Below are 26,510 nucleotides of genomic sequence, written 5' to 3'. Positions count from 1 at the left end.
TGGATGACTTACTAGATATATTGACATTTTTAAGGCTGATTGAGTTAGTGTTTGAGACTTATTATAGTATTTTTTAACAGTTAATATGTTGAGTTTATTAGACACTATATATTGCCTCAAGTGTTTTGAATCACAAAACATGCTTATAGATTAGCAACATGCTAACACACATAACGTCTTTCACATTTTAATATATAAATATAGTTATAATAAGTAGCTACAACTGAAATTATGTTGAAACACAAGTCATTATAGATATAAATTAAGATTTATTGATCACCAACTGATTTAATTAGTATACACAATACGTAAAGTTTAACACTCTCAATTGATACGCCTCTCTCATTACGTACATTATGCACGCCACGTAAATACGTATTTTTAGATTTTAAATTCAAATAGAAAGTTTAGCATTAAGTTATTTGTATTAAAATTTATACGTCAATTTTTTTAAAAAAATATTTATTTTTGATATTTTGATCATGATATTATAAACAACTAAACAAAATTTTAGTTAGATATTTATCCCTTATTTTAAATTTAAATTCAAAGGTTAATAATGGACCAAAATTATAAATATCAATGCTCCTAGTAAATAAATATACAACAATTCTCATTCATTATCTACACTATCCAAAGAGAGAATTTGAAGTATTTAGAAATCTCGAAAGAGAAATGTAGTGAGCAAGAGAGAGCATATCAATAACTGGAGGAAATATTCTTGAATTTTATTTATTGCGATACTTAGTTATTTTTCAAACTATATTTAGCATCGTTTTGTTTTTTTACATGTATCTATACATGTAATATTATTGAGGCTATCGCACCTTATTAGACAGTGATTTAAGCAAGCTTTTTTAAGCAGTAGCGTATAGGTCTAAATCTGAAAACCTAGGTTTGGGAATAGCAATCAAAGGATCTTTTTTCTGAACAATAATCCCAAATTTGTCTGACAGTTCAACTTTAGTACCACTGGGCATTTTCCAGTCAAAACAGTGCAAGAACGAAGCCAGCATAAGCATAACCATCTTCTCTCCTAAGGAAATTCCAGGACACATTCTTCTCCCTGATCCAAACGGTAAATAGTTGAAAGTCTGACCTGAAAAGTTATAATTAATGTCACCTTGGCTTTCATTTCCTAGGAACCTCTCAGGTAAAAACTCCAAAGGGTTTTCCCAAACACTAGGATCTCTTTGCATGGACCAAACATTTAGAAAAATAGCAGTTCCTTTGGGTATAGTATAGCCACCAACAACGACAGATTGGCTTGGAAAACGAGGTATTAAAAAAGGTGCTGGGGGGTGTAAACGTAAAGTCACTTTAAGGACAGCATTCAAGTAAGTTAGTTTGGACAGATGAGATTCCTCTACGTTGTTGTTAAGTCCAACAACTTGTTTGAGTTCCTCTTGAATTTTATTCAATACCACTGGTTTATTTAAAATCTCTGCCATTGCCCATTCAACCGAGGTTGTTGTAGTGTCTGTTGCTCCCAAGATAGTGTCCTATATTTAAAATAACAATATTTGTATGCATAAGTCATTATATTAACATTATATTCCTATTTGAAAAATCCTCTAATGAATGAAACATAAGACAATCGTAAAATGAAGTTATGCATGTAGAGCATTGTAATTTCAGTGTGTTGATTAAACATATAAATTCCATATATAAATATAAGTACCACAAGCAAGGCTTTGATTTCGGGCATGGTAATAGGAGTTTTGGTATCTTGATCCTCATGAAGCTCCATAAGGAACTGCAGCAAGTCCTTCGTCGTGGACACATTGGCCTCGTGATTAATAATAGCGTTCTTCCGCTTAGCCATGGCGTTGTCAAACATAACTTCAAACATTTTGGTAATCTTTGTTACATCTCTTGCAATTCCTTGTATATCAAACCACTTAAGCATTGGAAAAATATCAGAGATATTAAATTTTCCTAGCAGCATCACGATATCCTCTGTCACCTTCTTAATTTGAGCGCTGTCAATAGTGGCATCTACTCCTTCAAACGATGCACCAATCGTCATGTTCATGATCGAGTTAATGGCAGTTTGACACACCAAGCGCCCAATAACAACAGGGGTATTAATCCTTTCGTAGAGGTACCTAACAGATTTTCTCACCTCTTCTCTTCTCAACCCATATAGATTATTGAGTACGGTATTACTTGACATCTCATGAGCGAAGATCTTTCGGAGCTTCTTCCATTCTGGGCCATACGACGCAAAAGCAATATCGTTTCCACCATGTGTCAAGATTAAGGCGGCAATACTAACGTCACGATTTGCGAACACTGTGTCATGTTCGCGAACCACTTGGCCAATGAGCTGCGGCGAAGAGATAACCACACATAGCTTGTTTCCCATCCAGAACTTGAAAATTGGACCATAAATCTTGGCCAGAGCGGAGTAGTCTCGGTGAAGGTTTGGACTCAGATAAGGAAGGTATCCAACTAGCGGCAGACCGCGAGGGCCTGGCGGCAGTGGTGGCTTGGATGAAAACTTCTTGGTTGTCCACCAAAACCATATCAAGGCAGAAACCGCAAAAGAGAAAAGAATGAGAATGTCAAAAAGGCCATGCCCATAATATTTGACGTTCGTGAACATAGTTGCTAGTAATACAGTATACTAGCTGGATAGGTAATTATACAATTGAGATAGCTATACATACATATATATAGTGTATCAGATTATGTATAGTCTGTGACTTCTTTTCTGTTTAAAATTACTTTGGTTAAAAGCATACGCATATATATGTGGTCCATATATGCATTTGACTTTTCTTCCGTTTGATCAAATATTCACGTAACTAATGCTTTATATCTGCACCTAATGATGCTTTTATATATGCACGTAATTGATATTTTTACCTATCAAATTAAGTAAATAAGTTAATTGAACATTCCATTAAATGTTAGTTGCTTTTTCTTTTTTTGGAAAGAAATGAGAGTTAAAAGGCAAATACCATAAACAAAAAAATATTTTTGGCAAAATAATAATAATAAACGTGTATAAAGGAAATGTTGTGTATGGCCTAAAACACACCTCTCAACACAATAGTCAAACTTATATTATCGTGTAGGTAGCCAATTTTGTTTCTCTTTTGGTAATATTGTGTGGAATGCATTCCGGTATGTAATGCAGTCTTTATTTTATAGAGATTTTTAATTGCACGGCTAGTATCAGCTTTTACAATCTAACCACAAAATTGTAGTTTTGTCCCAGAAAAAACTTGGGTACTCAAGTGTAAATTCAGACAACCAATACTCTGGTAACAGATATCTTTTTTTTTTATTAACTTTTATTATAAATTTATAAATTCACAATTTCAAATAAAATAGCAAACCATTAAAATCAAAAGAAAACTATCATAAACTTTTTTTATTTTATTTAAAACAAAGTTAGATTGTAATTTTATTAATCCTAAAAAATTGATTCATTTTTACAAATTTTTTGAAACTAAGTTAAAATTTTGACATATTAATTTTTGTCCTAAAATATTAATTTAATACAATCAAAACTAAAAATTCATTTTTATCATATTCTTAAAAAAAATTGCACATCTTTTTTTTTTAAATTTTATTCTATTTGAAATTGTGAATTTATAAGTTTATTATAATAAAAGTTAATAAAAAAAGTGATATTTGTGAAAAGTACCTGAGTTGTCTAAATTTGTACTTAAATACCTAATTTTTGTGTGTAAAAAGTAACCAAATTTAATTTTTCATTGCAGTGTTAGTATTCGCTGTTATCTTTGATGTTAGTAACAACAATTACTAATAGTGTAAGTAAAAATTAAATTTGATATTTTTGCAGTAAAAAACAAATTGGATACTTAAATACAACATTTTGTATAACTCAAGTAATTTTACTGCAAATATCTCTTAAATTGATAACTTATCAATATCTATTTTTAAATATGAAATTTATTCGTAACACTACAATATAGTATTGAGGGAATAATAAATGTGTAATTTGATAACTACCATCTCATCAGATAAGATTTCTATATGTGTCTGTGTGTGAGGGAATAATATAGTATTTTAGTATTCTATGTTTCTAACTCTTGACTATTGCTAATAGTATGAATTTACCCCTTCCCTGACATAGTATTATAACCCCTAAATGACATGATAAGTAAGTGCTTATCCTTTTTAACATCATCTACAAAACGCGTTAGTTACAAAGAAATATAATAGTTTTTTTTATAAGATTTATTTTATAGTTTTTTTTAAAACAACTATGAAATAAAGGACCGAACTCTTATTCTAGGTATTCATCCCTTTATAATTAATGGGTTTAGAATTGTATGGATAAACTACTCAATAAAACTTTATTCCTACAAATAGTAATTTTTCTAAAAAACTTAAATAATTTTTTATATATGTAAATTACAATTACATCCCTTAGCAACTAATATTTTCTAAATGGTGTTAAAATTAGGGTGCAGACACATACTTATTGTCATTTAGAAGGAAATATAATATTATATAAAAAAAATTAAGGGATAAATTAATATCAATAGCAAAAGTATAGGGAGTAAATTCCCTAATTGTTATAATATCCAATACTAAATAGTATTGAGAAGCCATTTAAGTCAAAACCACAAGCTTTTTCCAATTTCACTTTGCATCTCTCGCTCTACTTCGCAGTTGTGAAGCTCATTACCAGCCAGTCTAGACAACACCACACTACAACAAAAATTGATTTTAAGGGCGACACATGTCACCCGTAATAACTATAAAAATCGTCGCTATAGTATTGTATGATGCAAAAATAATATTATAATATTTTATAAACTTTATAATTACAATAATTTTGTTGAACTAAAATAAAATATTTAAAAATAAGTATTAAATATAAAAATCATTCAAATATATTTTTAGGACAAAGTAACATTTTTTTAAGATTTAAATATTTTTTATAATTTAATTGTGATTGTTTTTTTATTTTATTATAATATATATTCTTTCTATATAAAATAATCTATATAAAATAAATAAGTAAATATATAAAATAACTATTGATTCTTCTATAAACTAAAATATGAAGTTGGGTTATACTAGTTTTAGTTTCTGCATATATTCTTTAATAATATATTTTATATCTTGTTTACCGAAAGAACATTCTTGACAAATTTTTTTCATAAAAAAACTTTTAGCATATTTCTAAAAGTTTTACCAAGCTGGCTACCAAACTTGTCATAATTTTTTTCATAGGAAATTTTCTCATAGGAGGTCAATTAATCATATTCCAAAGCTTGATGGCGATGCTATTTATTATCATGTAGTGATGCATGCATGGTGAGGAAATGGCAGGAGTGCTCCCTTTGTCCTTTTCTCGACTTACAATTTTAATCCCCATCTTCACTTATTCCCCGTTAGAGGCGAATCACCAGAAGGGACCCATCTATTTAAAAAATAATTAAATTAAAAATAAAAAATAGTGAATTATATAAGAATAGAAATATTCCAAAAAATTTATAATATAAAATACTAATTATTTTTAAAATAAAATATAAAATCTTTAACTAATATATTGCAATAATACATAAAGAAATATATAAAATACATAAAAATAAATAAAAATTTAAACGGAATAGGTAGTGACATCCCTGCCCCTCCCCTATTGCAACATGCAAGGACAATGTTCACGACGTTTTTTGTCAACTAATATCAAATAAGAGTGATTAAGCACTTATAGACAATAAAGGAAGAAGAGAAAGAACAATGATATTTTACGTGGTTTAGTAGATAAATCTACCTACGCCTACGAGTCACTTTTATTATGTAATCTGCGTTAAAGCTTTGAAAGCAATTTCATAGAGCTTTGAGTACAAATTTTTGGGTAGGAAATAACTGGCTAAATCCAGGCTATTTATAGACCTGGTGTACATAATATTCTCTCCTTAATTTTAAGGAAGCTACAAGATATTTCATTTGAATTTGAAATAAAATAGAATATATTAAAATGTAATTAAATATATTAATTAAATAAATATCTCTTAAAAATAGGTTGTTTACACATGGTTTCAACTAAGCCCATAATTGTAGGGATTTATAACTGCACACATGCGGCTGCTCCAACGCATTTTCAAGCCTACATGATGTTTCGAGCTCAACATAATGTTAACATTGCCTTATCCTTGTCAGTCTTTCGAGACTCTCCTTCGAAGAGAACCTTTGCCTTCGAGCTCACACTGCATGCTCGAGTGCCACTGACATGGCATCTTAAAGTGATTAACTATCTACGTAAGTAATCATGCAGAATATGTTGTGAAAATTGAGCACACAAGTATACCTATCGTTTCCCAAGTAATAACTCACATGAGTGAGATTTCTCCCACAAGGACAGTAGCTAATTACCAAATAAATTGAATCTATAGTTCTATTTGGCAAATAAAAATTTGTTTTGAGACTAATTTAATTAAGCAAGAAAATAAAACTAGACAAATAACAATATTCAATCAAGAGATGAAAATTAGGGAAAAATAATTTCAACTGTTTCAATTATCTAATTCAATAATGCAAAATAATTTTCCTTCTTCTTCTTATGTGATGGCAGATTATAAAATTACCAATATTCCTATTATTAAGACATAAAGGTACTAAATTGCAAGGTAAAACAATGCATTTCTGAGATAAATTATACAAGCAATCAACATTAAGCAATAATCTAAAGCCACACAAGCTACACAAATACTTTCATTTTGCATCAAAACATATGTTTATTCATTTAGAGCATTCTTAATATTCACTATTCAGATTTCATATTAGAATCACAGATCATGTAGAAGATGACCAATCTAAAACATGTATTGAGCACAAATATGAATAAATCACATATCAATAGAAGAAATGAAAATATAAAAATTGCATTAATCCATAGATAATCTCAGACAATCTCCATTAAAATCCATGAATTGGAGTTTAGTTCATAATCTCCATTAACATGTTCTTAACTGATTCACAAACAAACATAATCAAAACAGGAAAATAAAGAGAGAAGAGAAGAAACTAGTTGGGATTGTCACGATCCGCCAACGCTTGCTCCCATCTTCTTTTTCTCCATTTTCTAGGTTTAGAGCAATCTAAATATCTCCAAAATTGTGACTCCCTTATTAAAACGAAGACCTAATTCTATTTTTCTCCCAAAATGATGAAATTTCCCTTAAAATTCTGACACGTACGGACATCAGCACCGCGGCACCACTCTAAAATTGAGACGTCTCAGTTTTTCGGAAAATGGGCTCGTCGCGGCTCAAATACACCCTAGCGCCGCGGCGCTAAAACCTACGTCGCGACCCTAATTCAGTCTGGGACATCAGCTCCCAATCTGTGATCGTTTCTCGTCGCGGCTGTAAAACAAATTAGCACCACGACCCTAATACAATTTCAGAAAAACTTGAATAACCCTTCAGTTTAGCATATTTTCTCCACAATCCACTCCAAATGCCCAAAACATATGCTTAAACCTGAAATCAAGCAAAACAAGCATAAATCTGCTCCAAAAACACATAAACCATTAAAAAGACAATGATTAAGACACTTATAAAATAGGCTAAACTTAGCCTAACAAACTCCCCCAATCTTGCTTCTTACTCGTCCTCGAGTAAGGAAACGACACATTAAACTAAAACAAATAGACATGACAAGTTAAGCCTCCAGTCTTATTTAAACCACGCCGTCATCACTCACAAAACTTCAACTGTTGAACAACCAGAATTTCAATTCAATAACTCCAACAATTAATCTAAATGCCTCAATTGGAAATTAGATTATACCTTGCAAATAACAAATGAATAATTAGATTACACCATACATGCCCCACTCATTCCAACAGTCCACTAACCAATATTCAATAAGCTTGCACACTTACCTTTCTCCATTAATGTCAACAACACATGTTATGGAATCAAAAGGACTTCAAAGGTTCATAACATTTTGGCTTAGGAAAAGGTAGATAAAAAGACATTTAGGCTTCATTATACCATAAGTACATCAAAAACCAATCATATAACCCATATTGCATTCAATTACCATCCCCTAATTCACCAAATTTCCATCGATTGAGAACTCATAATCAATGCTCCAACATCACTTTATTTATCACTTTTTTTTTTCTCTTCTTTTTTTTTCTTTGTTTTTTTAGAAGAAAAATATCAAAATTTAGTGATGTTGCAAGTACTTTTACATTTTACACTTGTCTCAATCGAGAAATTACATTGTTCCCCCAAACTTATTTCTAAGCTTATGGCATAATTCATAGGATAGGGAAAAATAATAATTGGTACATTTTTTTTTAATGAAGTAGTTAAACAATCAATCAAACAAGTTAAGACACAAATAGGCAAACTAGGGATAATAATGATAACGGTAAGCTTGAAAGGCCCAAACATTCCAAAAGATTGCCTAAATCATATTCCAAAATACATGTCATCAAGGATTTCGTCTCAAAAGGCCAGCAATGCAAGTTCTATCCTATTAATCAATTCATACCTCAAACCCAAGTAACACATGTATTACACAATCCACTTATTCACATTTGCAACATATACTAAAATTTCTAAAATGCATCAAAATTAATCCAAAGAGTAATCAAATCAAGCACATGGTTAAACACAATCTACATTTTACAAGTGACAACAAATGACAATTATTCATATAATCGGCTTAACTTTTAACACACACAACAACTAAAACAACAAAATTTTAACTAAACTAAACTAAAACAAAGAAGTAAGCCCCTCCCCCAAACTTTATTTCACATTGTCCCCAATGTGAACATGACTATCCAATAGAAGAGAACTTACCCGAATGAGCCTTAAAAGGAATTCTCAATGTACCGCCGTGGCTCTAGTCTTCAGTGCTGCGGCTCTAATGTTTTTTTTTCATGTATTGCACGATTCAACATTACAACCCCAAAACTAAAAAAAACTAAACAAAGTCTAATTAAAAATCAAAATTGAAAACAAAAACTAAAAATAAAATAAAATAAAAGTAAAAAGAAAATTGTTCATACTTGAAAACTGTTGACCCACGATTTGGCCAACTGACACGGAGTCAGAATATGCTTGATGTGAATGAATGTATACAGAAGAACGTAATGACAAAAGTAAATAAGACACAATATTTTATAGTGGTTCGGCCCCAATATCTGGTAATGACCTACGTCCACTTAGAATGATATTGATCTAAGGATCAAAGGAGTGATCAAAGAACAAGGGTTCAATGAGTTTCACTTACCTCTGAAGAACAACACAATATTGCTAGGAGAATTACTATAGTCTCTAATGATTCAAAAGCCAAAAGTCCCTTCCTTGAGCTATCTTTTGCTATTTATAGGCTCAAGGGGGATTACAAAAGATTGTTACAGATATTCTCTCCTGAATAATCGGATATCCAGGAGATTGTGTGAGATAAATTCGGGATTTACAAAGATCTTCTCATTAATGTTTCCTTGTATGCGGAACTATCGACCAGGCTGGTCGCAAGTAAGGCTGAGCTGCTTACTGCTTCTAATGCGTCTTTTGGTCGATACTCTAGCAGAATGTTTCCAGGTGTCAGCCACGTGTCCAGGGATCACTTGCCACGTCATCAATGCTAATTTTTTAGATAACATTTTCCCCCCAAGTTTATTTATCACGAGCAGTAAAATAAACTTTTGGACGAACGACTCTTCGGTAACCCCGTCTTACGTGTCAGAACCCTTCGTGTGTTCTTGAAAAAAGTAACCCACTTTTGTCTAATCACGTCCTTTCGGTTCCCCAGAAATGATTTCGACGGCCATCCCGCTTCCCCATACTTTGAAAAAGGGAAACTAATGATTACACTTTTTAATGCCAGAGACAAACTTATATAAGACCTTCGAAGTCTTCCTTTTCTTTTTACGCACGCCACTGTCTTTGCAAGAAACCCTAAAAACCAAAGTTTTAAACTTCTCCGGAGACCGTTCTTCTGCACTTCCAAGACTCAGACCGAGAGCTCCTTGATCTCCGAAGAGCTTTCCTCCATCTCCATGATCACTTTTCTTGGTAAGTTTTCGAATTCCCATGCTTCAAATCTTTCGTGGTGCATGCTTCTGAATGTGGATTGTTTGATTTTATCTGTTTCTGGTTTGAGACGCTTGTAGACAGAATGTTTTGTAGGCAAAATAGAGTTACGAGTTAGTTTAAAATTCAGGATCATGCTTTTTAGGACGTAAAATCGAAGTAAAAATTCGATCTTTAGGATAGTTGAAAAATAAGTTTTTCCCGCCCTAAGAGGAGTTGAAAAAGCTTTTTCAGAAAAACTTTTTACTTTCACCCTTTGATCCGTTTTTCAAACTGTTCGTGTAGAAAAATTTAGCTTTTTGTTAGAATGCTGTTGTATAAAAGCTTAACTTTTATACTCGACCAGCGTTATTCTAAAAAGCTTTTAAAAGTTCTCTATCCTCACCTCCCCATTCTTCTGTATGCAGACTTTAATGCTAGATTTGTGGGGAGGTGAAAGGCCCATTGACGACGACCTTCTCGCCCAGCTGCTCAAGGGAGAAGAACAACCGGCCAACTGCGTCCACGAGATCCCTTTCTCGCGATCCTTTTCTAGACCCCATCCTTCTCCTCCAATGGCCCGCTCCAAGTCTTTAGGCAAGAAAAGACCTGAGTCTGAAAACAACCCAAATTCTCCTACCCGGCCTGATTCGCAGGCTAGGGCTCCCTCGACCAGTGGTCGAGAAAATCTTGTTCCTGACCCTAATATCCAAACTAGGGCCCGCCCTCGCCATCAGAATCAGCCTGATGTCGAGTGGTATACTTCCCCGACCAGTTCAGTGACCCTTCAGATGGTTGCTAACTACTTCAGGAAATTCCCTCTCACAGGGGTTTCCATTATACGTCATGCCGCAGACCAGAGGGCTAACCTCCCCAGAGGTGCAAACAGCGCCTGGTCTCGGTATCACATTGAGGCAGGAGCTTACCTCCCTCTTCATCCTTTTTATGAGGGGGTGGCCAATTATTTCAGTCTCGCCCCCTTCCAAATAACTCCAAAAGGATATAGAATGCTGGCCGCACTCTATATCCTATATAAACTTAAGAAATGGCCAGAGCCTACGCCTCATGAGGTCAACTATCTTTTTGACCTTAAATCCAACTCGCAACAGTACGGAACGGGTTTCTTCCACTTTTGTCACCAGGAGACCAACCGAACATTCCTGAGTGACACTACACACATCTCGAACGTGGGATAGTACAGTAAGGAGTACTTCCTTAAACCAAACATAACCAGCAATAACTTGACCTTTGCTCGAGGAGGTAAGTGCTTGTCTTCGACTGGTCGATACTTTTCATCAAGTTGTTCTCTTTCATTTTTCTCAAACTGAAATCTGTCTTTCAGGCCCATGGTTACGTCCGACCCCAACACCAGACATGGTGTTGTGGTCCAATACCTTGGCCAGGATGACTGATGCAGCAAAAAGTGTCAAGATCCTGGTTACTGATGAAAACCTGAGGCGGTCTGGCCTCCTAGCTCCTCGCCATGAAACTAGAGGGTCCGTGGTGGATGAAGCCACTGCCGAGGGGGTTCCCGAGCAGCAACCTCCTGTGTCTCCTCGGAGGAGGAGGCCAACGGGGGTTACAATCAGGGAGCCCACGGGCAATCCTTCCGCAGAAAGACCTTCTGCTCCCCCAGGCAAGGGGAAACAAAAGGCCAAAGAGCCTATTGTGGACTTGGGAGAATCCTCTGATGATAACGGTAAAGTTATTTCGCTTTTAAATGGTTTGCCAATTCCCTGTCATTTGTTTGACGGGGAAGGCAACTTTACATATACTCCAAAATTAGGGCCAGACTTCTTCATGCCAGATAATGAGTATATGACTAATAGATTCAATAGTGTAGCGACCAGTAGTTGTAGCTCGGGTATTCACTTTGTTACCTCTTTTCTGTTGTATAAAGAATTTTCATCTGCCTCTTGTCTTATCATTTTCTTGTGTTTTCTTGCATACAGACATGGCTACTCCCAACATTTTTGACATGTACCAGGCTGAGGAGGAGGAGGAAGTTCCCCAACTTCAGCGGAGATCTAAGAGGATAACTGGTGAATCTAGCCGAGGTCCTCCAGCCAAGAAGGGTCGAACATAAGACCCTCCCCAGGACGCGCCAACTGAGCAAACTCCTGCCCATCCTCCAGCTCCTACAGAAAAATAGACTCCTTCTGCCACGCCAAAACCTCCTGTTGCGCCCACCAGAGAGCAGATTACTCGGGAAGAAGCTTTCGGGGCCAAAATCTTGAGCCGCACTCTGCGATCAGCTAGGGATCGCCTTGAATGCATCGGTAAAAACGTCTGTGTCAAGGATGCAATGGTTGAGGCTGAAAACATGTCGGTCGACCTGATCCTGAACAGGGCCTTGAATGAAATTTCCAGCGTAAGTACTTCTTTGTTTCTCAAGCCTTAGTCTTTTAGTCTTCACGTCAGGTTCTAACTCCTTCTTGTTTTATTTACAGGCCTTGCTGTCCGCTATTACTGCTCGTACCCGTGCCCAGGCTTCCATCGAGCAGGCTAAGGCAAAGGCCATTGAGAGGCATCAGGTGAAGGCAGCCGAGGAGCTCTCGGCTACAGAGGCTAGGCACGCCAAGGAGTTGGAGGCAATGGCTCGAGAGAGGGACGCTGCGGTGACTAAGCTATCAGAGGCTGAAGCTGCGAAGGAGGCCGCGATAAAGTTGAGGCAGCACTATCGAGATTCCAGCGTGACCCATCTTCGCGAAATCAAAAGGCTGGAAGAGATGCTCAAGTCCAAGGACGAGGCCATTGCTACTCTCGGAGGAAAAGTCAAACAGTTGGAACTTGACAACTCCAAAAATCTGGAGAGGTACAAGAGGACGACGCTCTGATGTTTCTACAACTTCTGGAAACACAATCAGGGTGCCGACTTCAGCTATCTTTCTGAAGATGTTAGGACTGCCGAGCTGGCGCGCTGTGCTGCCCAACTAGCCGAAGAGGAGGCAAGAGCGAGGATCCCTGACTCCCCAAGCCTGGCTGTCGTAGAAGAATAAGTTGTTGCTGAGGATGCTGCTATCCAGGATGCCTGTGAGGACCCTTCGGCCCCAAATGCCTCTTCAACTCTTTCATTTTTTTTTTCTTTCCTTTTGGCTACACGACCCACGGGTCGTGATGTAAAGACAATATTTTTGTTTTAAACTTTGCTGCACATGCAGCAAATCTTTTTTCTTTTACTTGAACAATTACATCCAAGCAGTGATGCTTGTGGTGTAAAAGATTGCATGATGCTATAATATTTTCATTTATTATAACATTTGTCCGTATGACCGAACTTAGCATAGTACTTTGGCATGATTTAACAAAATAATAATAATTAATTATTAGGGGCGACATTGTCGCCCCTAATAATATACCACGTGTAAACATCTGGGGGCGACATATTATAGTATTAGGAGCGACGTGTCGCCCCTAATACTTAATTATTAGGGGCGACTAATTGAGTATTAGGGGCGACATATCGAAAAAATATTTCAAAATTTTTAAATTTTTGTGGCGAAATTTCAACTTTTAGGGGCGACTATGTCGCCCCTAATATTTGAATATCAGGGGCGACCCTATAGTCGCCCCTAATGTACCCTTCAGGGACATTTTTCTACGGGCGACCAATCAGGGGCGACAAGTCGCCCCTGATACGTATTAGGGCGACTTTTTGGGTTATTAATGGCGACATGCGTCGCCCCTAAAAGTCATTTTTGTTGTAGTGTATCCTTCCGAATGGGGCCAGGTTTTTTGTAAGGCACACTAGAGCTTGTGGCCTGATAAACCTCCCCCTGAGACTCAACGATGGCAGTGTAGTTAGTGAACCGAGGTTCATAACGATTACCCTTGGCTCGTTTGTTGTCGGAGGTGGAAGGCTCGTTATATGGCCGTTTTCCACCATTCTTGCCATTTCCGTTGCCGTTCCCGTTGCCTTTGTCGTTGCCATTAGGTTTGTAACTATTGGCGGATTTGGCGGGTTCGGCGGCCTTCTTACCCTTGTTCGAGGGCTTTCCATCATCAGCAATGGCTTCTTCGAGCTTGATGTAGCGGTCAGCTCGGTCTAAAAATTCTTGGGTAGTTCTCACTCCTTCTTTTCGGAGACTTTTCCAGAGGGGAGAACAACGTTTAACCCCCGCGGTAATGGCCATCATCTTGCCTTCGTCTCCCACCGTTTTTGCTCCAGCCGCCGCTCGCATAAAGCACTGGACGTCATCCTTTACTGACTCCCCATCCTGCTGGCAAATTTCGACTAGCTGGTTTGCTTTGGTTGGGTGCACACGACCAGCATAGAATTATCCGTAGAACTCCCTTACGAACATTTCCCAGGAAACTATGCTTGCGGGAGGGAACTTGAAGAACCACTCCTGCGCAGCTTCAGAAAGTGTTGAAGGGAAGATCTTGCACCGAGCGTCTTCGGACACTTTCTGAATGTCCATTTGAATTTCAAACTTATTGACATGCGAGACTGGGTCTCCATACCCGTCAAAGTTTGGGAGTGTAGGCATTTTGAACTTGCTGGGAGTTTCGGCATTAGTTATCCTTTGTACGAAAGGAGTGTCTTTCCTCCTATCGTGGTCGATGTAAGAAGTCCTTCCCTCGACCAGCTGCTGCACAGCCTGGTTGAGGGCGTCTATCTGGGCCTGCACAGCGGCAGGAATCGATGTGGCTTCTGTTGCCAGGGGAACGTTCTCTCCATGTCACTCGCGGCGATCGTTAAGTACGTCACGCAAATCCTCGTCTCTTCTCCGCTGCTCGCTACCCCCGAGCCAGTTAAAGACATTATTTTGTCTGGGCTGCCCCCCAGCATCCCGTCCGTTGGGTTGTTCATCTTGAGGTACCTGGCTCCTGCCTTTACCTCTTTCTTCGTTCCTCCCACCGGCATTTCCTTTGCCTGAGTCGGCCTCATTATATCCGTGGCCATCTCTAAACCTCGACTGGCTATGGTGGGACCGACTGTTCCCTCTATTCCCGTCTCTGGCTGAAACGTCCCGAGCGTTAGAGGGCGGCCTGCGCTGGTCGTGGTGTCCCCGTGCATTATCATGCCGTGGGGGCCCCCGGACCGTAGAGCCTAACTCTGAGTCCCTCATGTTGCCAGGAGGGTACTGACCTCTGTTCGGTAGGTTTGGCCCATCTTCCCTACAGCATCTAGGACTGCGAGGCTGATGCTCGGCCCTATTCTGCCTTTGTTGCGGGGGATTATCCCGAGCAGCTTGGGATGGCGACCACGCCTCAGGATCTAGTGGGACATCGTAACGAGGCACCTGAGGCTGCTCGGGCCTTTGCGGACTTGAAGGCTGGATTGGTGGGCTAGGATTGGGACCCCTCTGGGGTGGTCCATCACCATGTTGGTCAGGTTGCGAAGTAGGTGCGGGCTAGGATTGGGACCCCTCTGGCGGTGCTCCATCTCAGCCTGCCTTTCGCTTAGCTCCGCCCGCTACTGTTCAATCTCCTGCTGCTGCCGTGCCACAACTCCAGCAGCAGTCTCCTGACTGGCTCTCAGATTAGCCAGCTCTTCCTGCAGCGCACCCAGGGTACTCTTCAACGTTGCATCATCCATTTCATCCTCCTCAAAGTCCAATTGTGGCTCATCCTCCGCCATGCTTGCAGGAGGAGGAGGAGGTGGCGGGTTCGACGGTGCAGCGGCAGCTGCCTGTCCAGTTTTCTTTCCAGGTTTCACCATTAGTTTTCTTAACAACGATAAATCAAGCTCTCAATGAAAGCACCAGAATGTTGACCCATGATTTAGCCAACTGACACGGAGTCAGAATATGCTTGATGTGAATGAATGTATACAGAAGAACGTAATGACAAAAGTAAATAAGACACAATATTTTATAGTGGTTCGGCCCCAATATCTGGTAATGACCTACGTCCACTTAGAATGATATTGATCTAAGGATCAAAGGAGTGATCAAAGAACAAGGGTTCAATGAGTTTCACTTACCTCTGAAGAACAACACAATATTGCTAGGATAATTACTATAGTCTCTAATGATTCAAAAGCCAAAAGTCCCTTCCTTGAGCTATCTTTTGCTATTTATAAGCTCAAGGGGGATTACAAAATATTGTTACATATATTCTCTCCTGAATAATCGGATATCCAGGAGATTGTGTTAGATAAATTTGGGATTCACAAAGATCCTCTCATTAATGTTGCCTTGTATGCGGAACTATCGACCAGGCTGGTCGCAGGTAAGGCTGAGCTGCTTACTACTTCTAATGCGTCTTCTGGTCGATACTCTAGCAGAACATTTCCAGGTGTTAGCCACGTGTCCAGGGATCACTTGCCACGTCATCAATGCTAATTTTTTGGATAACAAAAACTAAAATTAAATTAAATGATTTGGGGTGCCTCCCAACAACGCTTTATTTAACGTCTTTAGCTATACCCTCACTTCTCTACACCTTCAACTTGGGTCAAGTCCACCTCTTGCATCATTGAGAGCCATCGTGTCACACGAGGAAAATTCCCTTTTACTGTTGAGAATATTGAAATTATCCCCATTGTCATCGAAACCTTCTAACTTGCCACACAATAATCTTTTCATAAGACGTTGAACTGTTCAAAATCGTTCTTTGGTCTTCTTCTTTTTATCAATTGATTCTTGACAATCATTCACCACATCAACTCTACAACAGGTAGGAATTTCAGTTGCTGCAAAGACATTAAAACTTATTTCCTCATTTTGGACTTGCAACCTTAACTCCCCATTTTGTACATCGATTAAAGCTCGTCCTGTGGCTAAGAATGGTCTTCCCAAAATAATGGGAATGTTTGCATCTTCCTCCATGTCAAGAATTATGAAATCAATGGGGAAAATAAATTAACCCACCTTCACCAAGACATCCTCAATGGAGCGATCTGCCATCTATAAGGAAACCGTTGTAGGGCGAGCTTCTCCCAATTTTAGCCTTCGAGACATAGATAGAGGTATTAGATTCACACTTGCCCCTAAATCACATAAAGCTTTTGTTTCGACTGATCCCCCTATAGAACATGGAATAATGAAACTACCCGGATCTTTAAGCTTGAGAGGTAGTTTCTTCTAGAAGATTGCACTACACTCCTCAGTAAGTACCATTGTCTTATATTCCTCCAACTTCCTTTTCTTGGCCAAAATATCCTTCATGAATTTAACATACCTTGGCATTTGCTCTAAGGCCTCCGCAAATGGGATATTGATATGCAGTTTCTTGAATATTTCAAGGAACTTTGAGAATTGCTTATCAAGGTTGTTCTTGCGGAGCCTTTGTGGGTAGGGAATCTTGATGTGGTGATCTATGCTCACTTGTGGTGTAGCTTCTTTGGTTGGGAGGTCTTCAGTAACCTTGTTTTCACCTTGCTTCTTTTCCACTGTGCCCTGTGCCTGTTGATCTGTAGAGTCCAATAACTTTACTTAGCTAGTTAGATAGTAGTAGCAATAGTAATAGTTATAGTATTTCTATGACTGTGGATTTTGGTTCAGACCGGGATTTAGTTGGACACTCGTAGTAACACTTGTAGATTTTCTAAGTTTAACCTATAGTTTAAGAATATTAATTTTAACCTAAGGTTTGATTAATATGATTGATATTGATGGTGATATTTATTATATTATAAGGTTTAAATAGACCCAATAAGATAGTAACACTTGTCATATGTATGTTTATTGAATAATTAAGTATTTTGAGGAATAAACTTATTAAGAGTAATATTTGAATATCCTAGGGTCTGTCAGCAGCTTTGAAATCGTTAGAGGACTTAGTCAAGGTTGTTTACTCATTTCAAATTAGGCTGAAAAAGTGTAATTACGTGTTTAATATTTCAGCGTATGCCGATATATCGAAGCTATAGGGGGCGATATATCGCCATACGGGGATACGAAAAACACGTAACTTCGCAAGGCCACCTCGACAAGCCTCGGGCATATTAGCCCAGGCGATATATCGCCTACTAGGGGCGACATATCAGCTCATTTGAAGGATTTTTGAATGTTTTTAAAACCGAACTCATTTTAATCTTTAACCTCTTGATAAGTCCAGCATCTTTCTGACCGAGTCTTCAGCCTCTGCTGAACGATAATACAAATATTTTTCACTTAAAAAGCCATTATTTTATTCAAGTTAAATGAAGATCTTTTCATTCTTGAACTCTATAAATAGGACATCCCAGCCATTTAATCATTCATCAAGCTAAGTTCAGAGTCTGCAAGCTACTAGGTTATTTTTGAGTGCTTAAACACTTGGGTTGGGAATATAAGCTTAATAAACACTCGGGAAGTAAGGTTCATAGTATTTTTCAGTTCGAGGTGTAGTTCGGTTATAGAAGCATTCGAGGTATTCATTATTCTAGTTCATTTCTGTGTTATTCTTATAGTTTTCTACTCAAAATCCTAACTCTATTCTTTATTCTTGGTTAGGAAATCTAAAATCTTGAACATAAGATTTTTAGTAAGTATATTCTCGATGGTATAGTTCGTCCATTCTTTTCATCCCTTTTTCTTTAGTATACTCACCTTTATTTGATGGTTTTTAGGAGTGTTCCAAAGTCTCAATCCTGTTCTCATATCCCAGTATATTTGGTAAGGAAAATAGGATAGGATTCTATATGTTATATGTTATCTTATGATTTATGTGTTATGAAATTTTATATTATGTATGTTGGTAGGCTTGGGCATATGAATTGTATAACTAACAAGCCCCAATAAATTTATGGGCATATGACTTACTTAGCTAGCAAGCCCCTCAAATTTAATGGGCATATGACTTGTTTAGTTTACGAGCCCCAAGTAGTAATGGCCATTATAGTTTATGTGACATATGTTTATGATATGTTTTAGTATATGTTGCGATATGAATTTTATGTGTTAGATTTTCCTTGTTGGGCATTAGGCTCATTCCTTTATGTTTACATGTGCAGGAAAATAGCTATGGTAGTGGTAAAGTTCTTGGTAGCTTGGGGGTTGTGTATTGAGGTAGGATGGAATCGGTGGATTGAGCGTTCGATTCGAGGATGAAGTCGCTTCTTAGTCTTTTAAAAATTATGCATGCTTTATATGTATTTTCCGCACTTTATTTTGTAATCCATTTATTTAAAGTTATGTTATTTTTTTATTTTAAAAACAATGGGATTCCATATCCTACTTTAAATTTTATGTAGTTTAACTTTTGTCTTGCAAGTTTTAATGAAGTTATGATTATTTCACTAGTGAGTTTTATTAAAGATTAGTGTCTATGTATAGTAGTCATTAATGGTCTAAAGTCTAGAGTAGTTGGGTCATTACATGATCTTGAACCTTGTCTTCATTTGACTGCTCCACACTTGCCCCTTCATATTTATTCCCACTTCTCAATGTAATAGCTTGACACTGTTCTTTTGGATTGACTTCACTGGTGCTAGGCAGGTTACCTTGAGCACGTTGGTCATCGAGCAACCACTACTATAAAAAGGCTTTTAGGACTCCCGGGACGCGAGTCCTCTATTTGAGAGCCTTAAAATGTGAGGTTTTTTAGGACTTGCGTTGCGAGTCTTAAAATAATGTTTTTAGGGCTCGCATTGCAAATCTTGAAAATTTTTGTTTTTTATTTTTTTAAAGATAATTTATATATATTTTAAATTAAAAATTATGATTTAAATGAAACATTTATATACAAATCTGAAAACTTACATATTAAAATAACAAAACTTGTGCATTCAATGAGATAGTTACAAATCTAAAAAAATAAATTTTGGAACAAATATAAATAATTAATCTTTTCATATGAATATTCCCCACAATTCTAATTGATCTTCAATGAAACACAACAATTAACAACTATTCTAATTAATTCTAAAGATAAACAATAATTTTATATAATTAAATCTACACGAGTCCGTAAATTTTCTTAGAAAAACGGGCAGCATAACAATTGCAGATCGGACATCCCAAATTTTAAAAACCTGCAAACACAACATATAAACAATCTCAGACAGTCCATAAAAAAACACAATATATTAGGTAAACATTAACTAATTTAAAAATGAAACACAAAATACCTAAAATATTAATATACCCTAAAAACATACCCAAATAAAATAAAATTGATAATCTGAAATATTAATCTATACACTAAAATCATACACAAAATAAAATTCAAATCAATATATAATTTATAAATAACATTTAAATATTAATTAAAAAAACAAACTAAACTACCGTGGTGGACGGAGGGGCCGAGAACCACCAGTCGTCGTCGTTGACGATGTCGAGCCCCAGCCAGAAGCCTTGCGCCGATGAGCCCTTGCGTCGCTCGAACACGTCAGCGAGACGAATTGAGCGTGCGTCAGCCGAAGCTTGAAGTCGTCGCCCATGCGTTGCTCGAAGCTGTAGTCATCGCTGAGAACCACCTAGCCCGAAGTCGTCGCCCCTGCGTCGCTTGAATCCACCGTCGTCGCCGAGAACCACCTTGCCCGAAGATTTGCGCTAATGTCGGCGGTCATCTGCAGCTGTTGATGATGAGTGGCTAAGGGCTGAGTTCTTTGTGTTGAAGAATGAAGGAGGCGACAGAGTTAATATGAAATAGGTTATTAGGTTTAGGTATTATATTGATGATATAACATTTATAAAATTAAATTGAAATGTTAAAAAAACATCTTGTTAAATATTATTTTCCAATAAATAATAATAACTAATTAATTTACAATACTTAAATTTTCTATTTAAGATTTTTAGGATCCACAAATTTTTTTAGGACAGTCATTGCGAGTCCTAAAATATCATTTTCAAGGACTCTCAATGAGTGTCCTTAAAAGTCTATGAATTTTTGTTACAAAAAATTAAAATTTTAGAGCACACATAAGTTTTTAGGACTTGCACCGCGTGTCCTAAAAAAATTCTTTAAGGACTCGCAATGAGTGTCCTAAAAAGTCCAGGAGGTATTTGCTAAAAAAATCAAACTTTGAGGACACACATAGTTTTCCCTAAAAGAAATTCTTTAAGGACTCATAATGCAAGTTCTAGAAAGTCCAGGAGCTGTTTTTAGGATTCGCATCTAGGTGAGTACCCTAAAAAAGTGTCATAAAAGAGTATTTTTGTAGTAGTGAACCATCAAATAATGTCGATTTTCTGCAGGTTTCAGAGTTTTAGATATAAAAAAATCACAAAAAAAAAACTCAAAAATTATGCCCATATCTGTTCGAAATGCAGTATTTAGTGTTAAGTGAAAGAAACATCACAATATTCGAGAAATAATTGCTTACACATATATTTATATTCCAAAACTTCTCAAAATGTATGTTGTTTATGTTAATTTCTACAAGATGATCGAAGTTATGGAGTTTTTTTTTGTAAGACATTTGGTGTTGGCAGTGTCATGGTAGGTGGTGGTGTTGGTGCCGTGAGGTGAGAGAGAGAGAAGGAGAGGGGGGAGGGGAGAGAGAAGAGAAGAGAAAAGAGGAAATGGAAGGGAAAATTATACCAGGGGTATTTTGGATATAGTAGCAACAATTGGCATCATTTTGAAATGTTCAAAATCCCATCTGTAGAATTAGAACAGAAGAGACGAAAAGTTGAAGAAAAGAGTTATGAAGTAATGCAATGACTTGCTTACATTCAACAGAGACCCAACGTGTTTATATAGCTCATGAGTTTATTACAAGACAGAATATAATTCTGTTATAGCAGAGTTAGTTAGCAACAGAAAATTAACTAATCTATTTTTAGTAACAAGCTATTGGTTATCATCCCCCCTCAAACGAAAAGGGGTAGTAACCACTTTGAGTTTGTCCTTAAGATAGTGAAACTGATCGATGGGAAGAGACTTGGTGAAGATGTCTGCAACCTGATCAAATGTGGGAACATAAGGCACTGCCAATTCATTGTTGAGGAGCTGATCACGGACAAAATGCTGGTCAATTTCAATGTGTTTGCAGCGAGCATGAAAAATAGGATTGGCCGCCAACGAGGCCGCACCTTGATTATCCACCCAAATGACAGGAACATCGGCTAAGGTGACTTGTAATTCAGTGAGAAGAGAGCGGAGCCACTTGATTTCAGCTGCTGTGTTGGCTAAGGCACAAAATTCAGACTCTGTTGATGATCGTGCCACCACTTGCTGCTTCTTAGCAGACCAAGAGATGAGATTGGAGCCTAAGAAAACTGCATACCCTCCTGTGGATCTTCTGTCATCAATACAACTGGCCCAGTCGACATCTGAGTATGCTGCCAAAGACATTCGAAGAACATGGCGAATGAGAAGACCATCAGATATAGTGCCTTTCAAATATCTGAGTAGGCGTTTACAAGCCTCCCAATGAATATGTGTAGGAGCATGAATAAACTGAGAGAGTTTATTAATAATAAAGGCAACATCAGGTCTAGTTAGAGTTAGATACTGAAGAGCTCCTAATGTGCTTCTGTAAAGAGTTGTGTCTTCAAATGGAGAGCCTTCCATGAGAGAAAGTTTGTGAGAACTTGAAGTAGGACTAGAACAACTCTTAGCTCCTTCTAAATGAACCTTAACCAAGAGATCTGTGATATATTTAGATTGAGACATGTAAAGACCTTCTGGGCTGCGGTGAATCTCAACGCTGAGGAAGTAGTGAACTTGTTCCAAATCTTTTAGAGAAAATGTAGTGTTGAGATCAGTAACCAACTTCTGAATCAACTGAGTATTAGGTCTTGTGACAAGTATATCATCCACATATACTAAAAGAATGATTACGTTAGGTCCAGTACCATAGATAAAGAGAGAGGTGTCAGCCTTTGATGCAATAAACCCCCAGTGAAAAAGAGTGGATTTGAGCTTGTCATTCCATGCCCAAGGAGCCTGCTTAAGGCCATATAATGCCTTATGTAATTTGCAAACATGAGTAGGTTTGCTAGGGTCTTCAAAACCGTGAGGTTGGCACATGTACACTGTCTCATTGAGAGTACCATTGAGAAAGGCATTTGCAACATCAAGCTGTCGAATTTCCCATTGAGAAGAGACAGCTAACGTTAAAACAAGCCTGACCGTGACTGGTTTGATAACTGGACTGAAAGTGTCTTCAAAGTCAATACCTGGTTTCTGAAGATAGCCTTTAGCTACTAATCTGGATTTTAGCCTGTCAAGAGTACGATCACCATTAATTTTCACTCTATGCACCCACTTATTTCCAATGAGATGCATGTGAGGCTCATAAGGAACTAATGTCCAAGTGCCTGTGGAAAGAAGGGCAGTATACTCTTTCTGCATTGAAGCAAACCAGCCTGGATGTTGAAGAGCAACTTTGAGTGATTTGGGTTCAGTCGGCAATAATGATTCTGGTAGAGGATGCTTAGTAGCCATATATGCTTTGGGTTTATAGATGCCTTTTTGAGACCTTGTAACCATAGAGTGAGTCCTTAAAGGAACTGTTCTGACAGAAGTGGATGCAGGTGCACCATTCGAACAATCTGACTCAGCTGGGGCATGAGGTGAAGATGCAGTAGGAGAAGTAGAAATTGCAGGCACAGGGTATGGCAATGATGAACCATCAGATGAAGAAGATGATGCAGGTAATGAAACTTCAGAGGCATCCGCAGCAGCAGGAGGCATAACATGCTCAGAAGGAGAGTACACAGGAACGGCCGGTGAGGTAGTCGATGCAACAGGAGAAAACATGGGATTAGGTGCTGAAGCTACATCACGTGTAGAAAACTGAGCAGTAGGGAAAGCAGAAGAGGAGTTAGATTGTACCTGAGATGATGAAGTAACCCGAAGTGTTGGGTATATAGACTCATTGAACTTCACATGTCGAGCTATGAACATTCTGCCAGCCGTATTTTCACAAAGATAGCCCTTATGCTTGGGAGAATAACCAAGAAAAATGCACTCTTCAGATCTAAACTCGAGCTTGTGATGGTTATATGACCTGAGATGAGGAAAACAAGCACAGCCAAAGGACTTCAAGATGATGTAGTTAGGAGCCTGTTGAAAGAGACATTCATACGGGCTGAGATGATGAAGAACAGGCGTAGGCATTCTATTGATAGAATAAGTTGCACACTGAAATGCATGCCACCAGTAAGACATGTCAAGACCAGATTGAGAAAGAAGAGTGAGGCCTGTTTCAGTAATGTGCCGATGCTTCCTTTCAACTCTCCCATTCTGTTCGTGAGTGTGAGGACACGAGTGTTGAAACTGTATGCCTTGATCTTTTAGAAACTTGTCAAAAATTCTGTATTCACCACCACCATCAGCTTGAACTCGCTTTATAAGCAAGTTAAATTGTTTCTCAACCAAGGCTTTGAATTGAATAAACAATTCAGAAGATTGTGACTTAACAGTCATAGGAAAAACCCAAGAAAACCTACTGAAATCATCAATAAACACAATGTAGTATCTGTAGTTATCTTTGGAAACAACATGTGACGGCCCCCATACGTCAGTGTGAACAAGTTCTAAAGGTTGGTTAGCACGAGTTTGAGACAATGAGAATGGTAATTTGTGACTTTTACCTCTTTGACATGCAGAACAAAAGTGTATATTTTTAAGGGAATGAGGAATATGGGCTTGAGTCAATATTCTGGTGAGAATGGCAGGCGCAGGATGACCAAGTTTACAATGCCATAGATTAATATCAGTAGATAGGACTGAGTTAAAGACAGTAGCAGAGGAACTTGTAAAATAGGGAGAAATCAAGTCTTTATTCATATTTGTAGAATTACATGAAAGTGGGGTACATGTGTGATTACAAGAATGAGCTGTACAATTATTTGAAACTAAAAAGGCAGTAGACTCGGCTAGATGACATTGAACTGAAGTGTTTGACAGACTCGAACCATCATCCCCAAGGAGGTAAAGGCCATCTTTAAGTTTCCCTTTGACTAGAACAGCTCCCGTTTGCTTGTCCTTGACAAAACAGCAAGATTTATGAAATTCAAGAAAGACATCATTATCATTGGTGAGTTTAGAAATACTAACCAAATTTTTAGTGATAGATGGAACTTGCAAGACAGAATTTAAATGCAAGGGAGAAGAGGTTTTGGAAGGAATTAAAGCTTTACCAATATGAGAAATGACAAGCTTCTTACCATCACCAACCGCCACAATTTCTTGTCCACCATAAGGCACAACACTCTCAAGAGGGGTTTCATTATAGGCAATATGGTTTGTGGCACCAGTATCCACATACCAACCTTGATCATCAGCAAAATCAGGAACCGTTTGAGCTATGTAGGCAGTCGGGTCATAGTCAAGAAAGTGCTCAGTAAGATTGGCTTGAGGCTAAGATTGACCAGATACAGATTTAGGGGTGATCCAGTTCTTATCAAACCGATAATGACACATGGGAGCAGTGTGACCATATCGCAGACACACTTGACACAATGGTCGATTTGGATTGTACGAACGGTTATACTGAGAGTGTTGAGAAGTAAGAGGGCCACGGGAAAATGATCTTGAAGAAGAGTCATGTGTAGTGCCTCTGCCAACACTAGTGAACGATCGAAAACCACCATTTCTTGAGCCAAAAGTGAGATTAGCAGCCATCTTTGTGGAAAGATCCATCATAGTAGTATTTCGCTCAAGCCGAGTTTCATGAGACATGAGTAATGCTTGAACTTCCTCAAGAGAAAGATTGTCACTCCGAGACGTAATACCAGAGACAACGGGATCAAATTCGGATCCGAGACCATTCAAGAGATGGAGGCTTAGATCAAAATCAGAGATAGGATGTCCAGCTATGGCCAATGAATCACAGAGAGCTTTAAGTCTATCAATATAGTCAGATATGGACTGGTTACCTTTATGAACATTCGACAGCTGACTCTTGAGCTGTACTAGTCGAGCCTTCGATTGACTGGAAAATTTCTGCTCCAAGGCTCTCCAGACCGAATTGGAGGTAGTGTAGCTGGCCACCGTGCCAAGAATACCCTCAGTCATAGAGGACCGAATCCAAGAAAGGAGAAGTTGATCTTTCTTGCGCCACTGAGAGAATGCAGGATTAGGATCACCATTGATGAGATAATGTGGTGGTGAAAGATCAGTAAGGAGAATTTCATCCAAATCATGACCAATCACTGTTGGAAGAACTTGAGATTTCCAGGTAAGAAAATTTGTGCGATCTAACTTGATTAGGACCCCTTTAAACTTATAGAAACCCAAATTTTACAAAATAAATAAGAATTGCAATAAATAAAACTCAGAATATTTCCTCCAGCAATCGATAAGCTCTTTCTCACTCACTATATTTTTCTCTTGGGATTTTTTAAATACTTCAAATCTTCTCTTTAGATAGTATAGATAATGAATGAGAATCCTCGTGGTTTTATAGACTAGGAGCATTGACATATATTGTGTTGGTCCATTATCAACTGAATTTGAATTCAAATTGACGGATAAATGTTTAATTAAAATTTTGTTTTATAGCTGTTTTGTCAAAAAAAAAAAATATTGTTTTAGCTGTTGATATCATGACCAAAATATATCTAAAACAAATATTTTTTTTAAAAAGACACATTAATTTAAATTCAATGACCATGCTAAACTTTGTATTTGAATTTAAAATCTAAA

General features: G+C 37.5%; 1 protein-coding gene across 1 annotated transcript; it reads right to left on the bottom strand.

Annotated features, from left to right (window-relative positions):
• Window positions 1-707: 707 nt before the first annotated feature.
• LOC133778248 (flavonoid 3'-monooxygenase-like) lies at window positions 708-2,645 on the bottom strand. The gene is made up of 2 exons (XM_062218118.1): window positions 1,682-2,645; window positions 708-1,502 (listed from the first exon to the last, which is right to left on the bottom strand). Exons 1-2 carry the CDS (start codon window positions 2,606-2,608, stop codon window positions 858-860), a joined length of 1,572 nt encoding a protein of 523 aa, XP_062074102.1. The 5' UTR covers window positions 2,609-2,645; the 3' UTR covers window positions 708-857.
• Between the last annotated feature and the right edge of the window lie 23,865 nt (window positions 2,646-26,510).

The sequence above is a fragment of the Humulus lupulus genome, chromosome 5 (assembly GCF_963169125.1).
Source record: "Humulus lupulus chromosome 5, drHumLupu1.1, whole genome shotgun sequence".
Lineage (NCBI taxonomy): Eukaryota > Viridiplantae > Streptophyta > Magnoliopsida > Rosales > Cannabaceae > Humulus > Humulus lupulus.
The sequence above is the reverse complement of the archived record's forward strand: the minus strand, read 5'-3'. Positions and strand labels throughout refer to the sequence as shown.

What these genes read in the sequence shown, in the direction of transcription:
- LOC133778248 (XM_062218118.1), bottom strand. Translation starts at nt 2,608, where the DNA reads ATGTTCACGAACGTCAAATATTATGGGCATGGCCTTTTTGACATTCTC. An exon ending in AAATCAAAGCCTTGCTTGTG is followed by an intron (nt 1,503 to 1,681) that starts GTACTTATATTT and finishes TTTTAAATATAG; the next exon opens with GACACTATCTTGGGAGCAAC.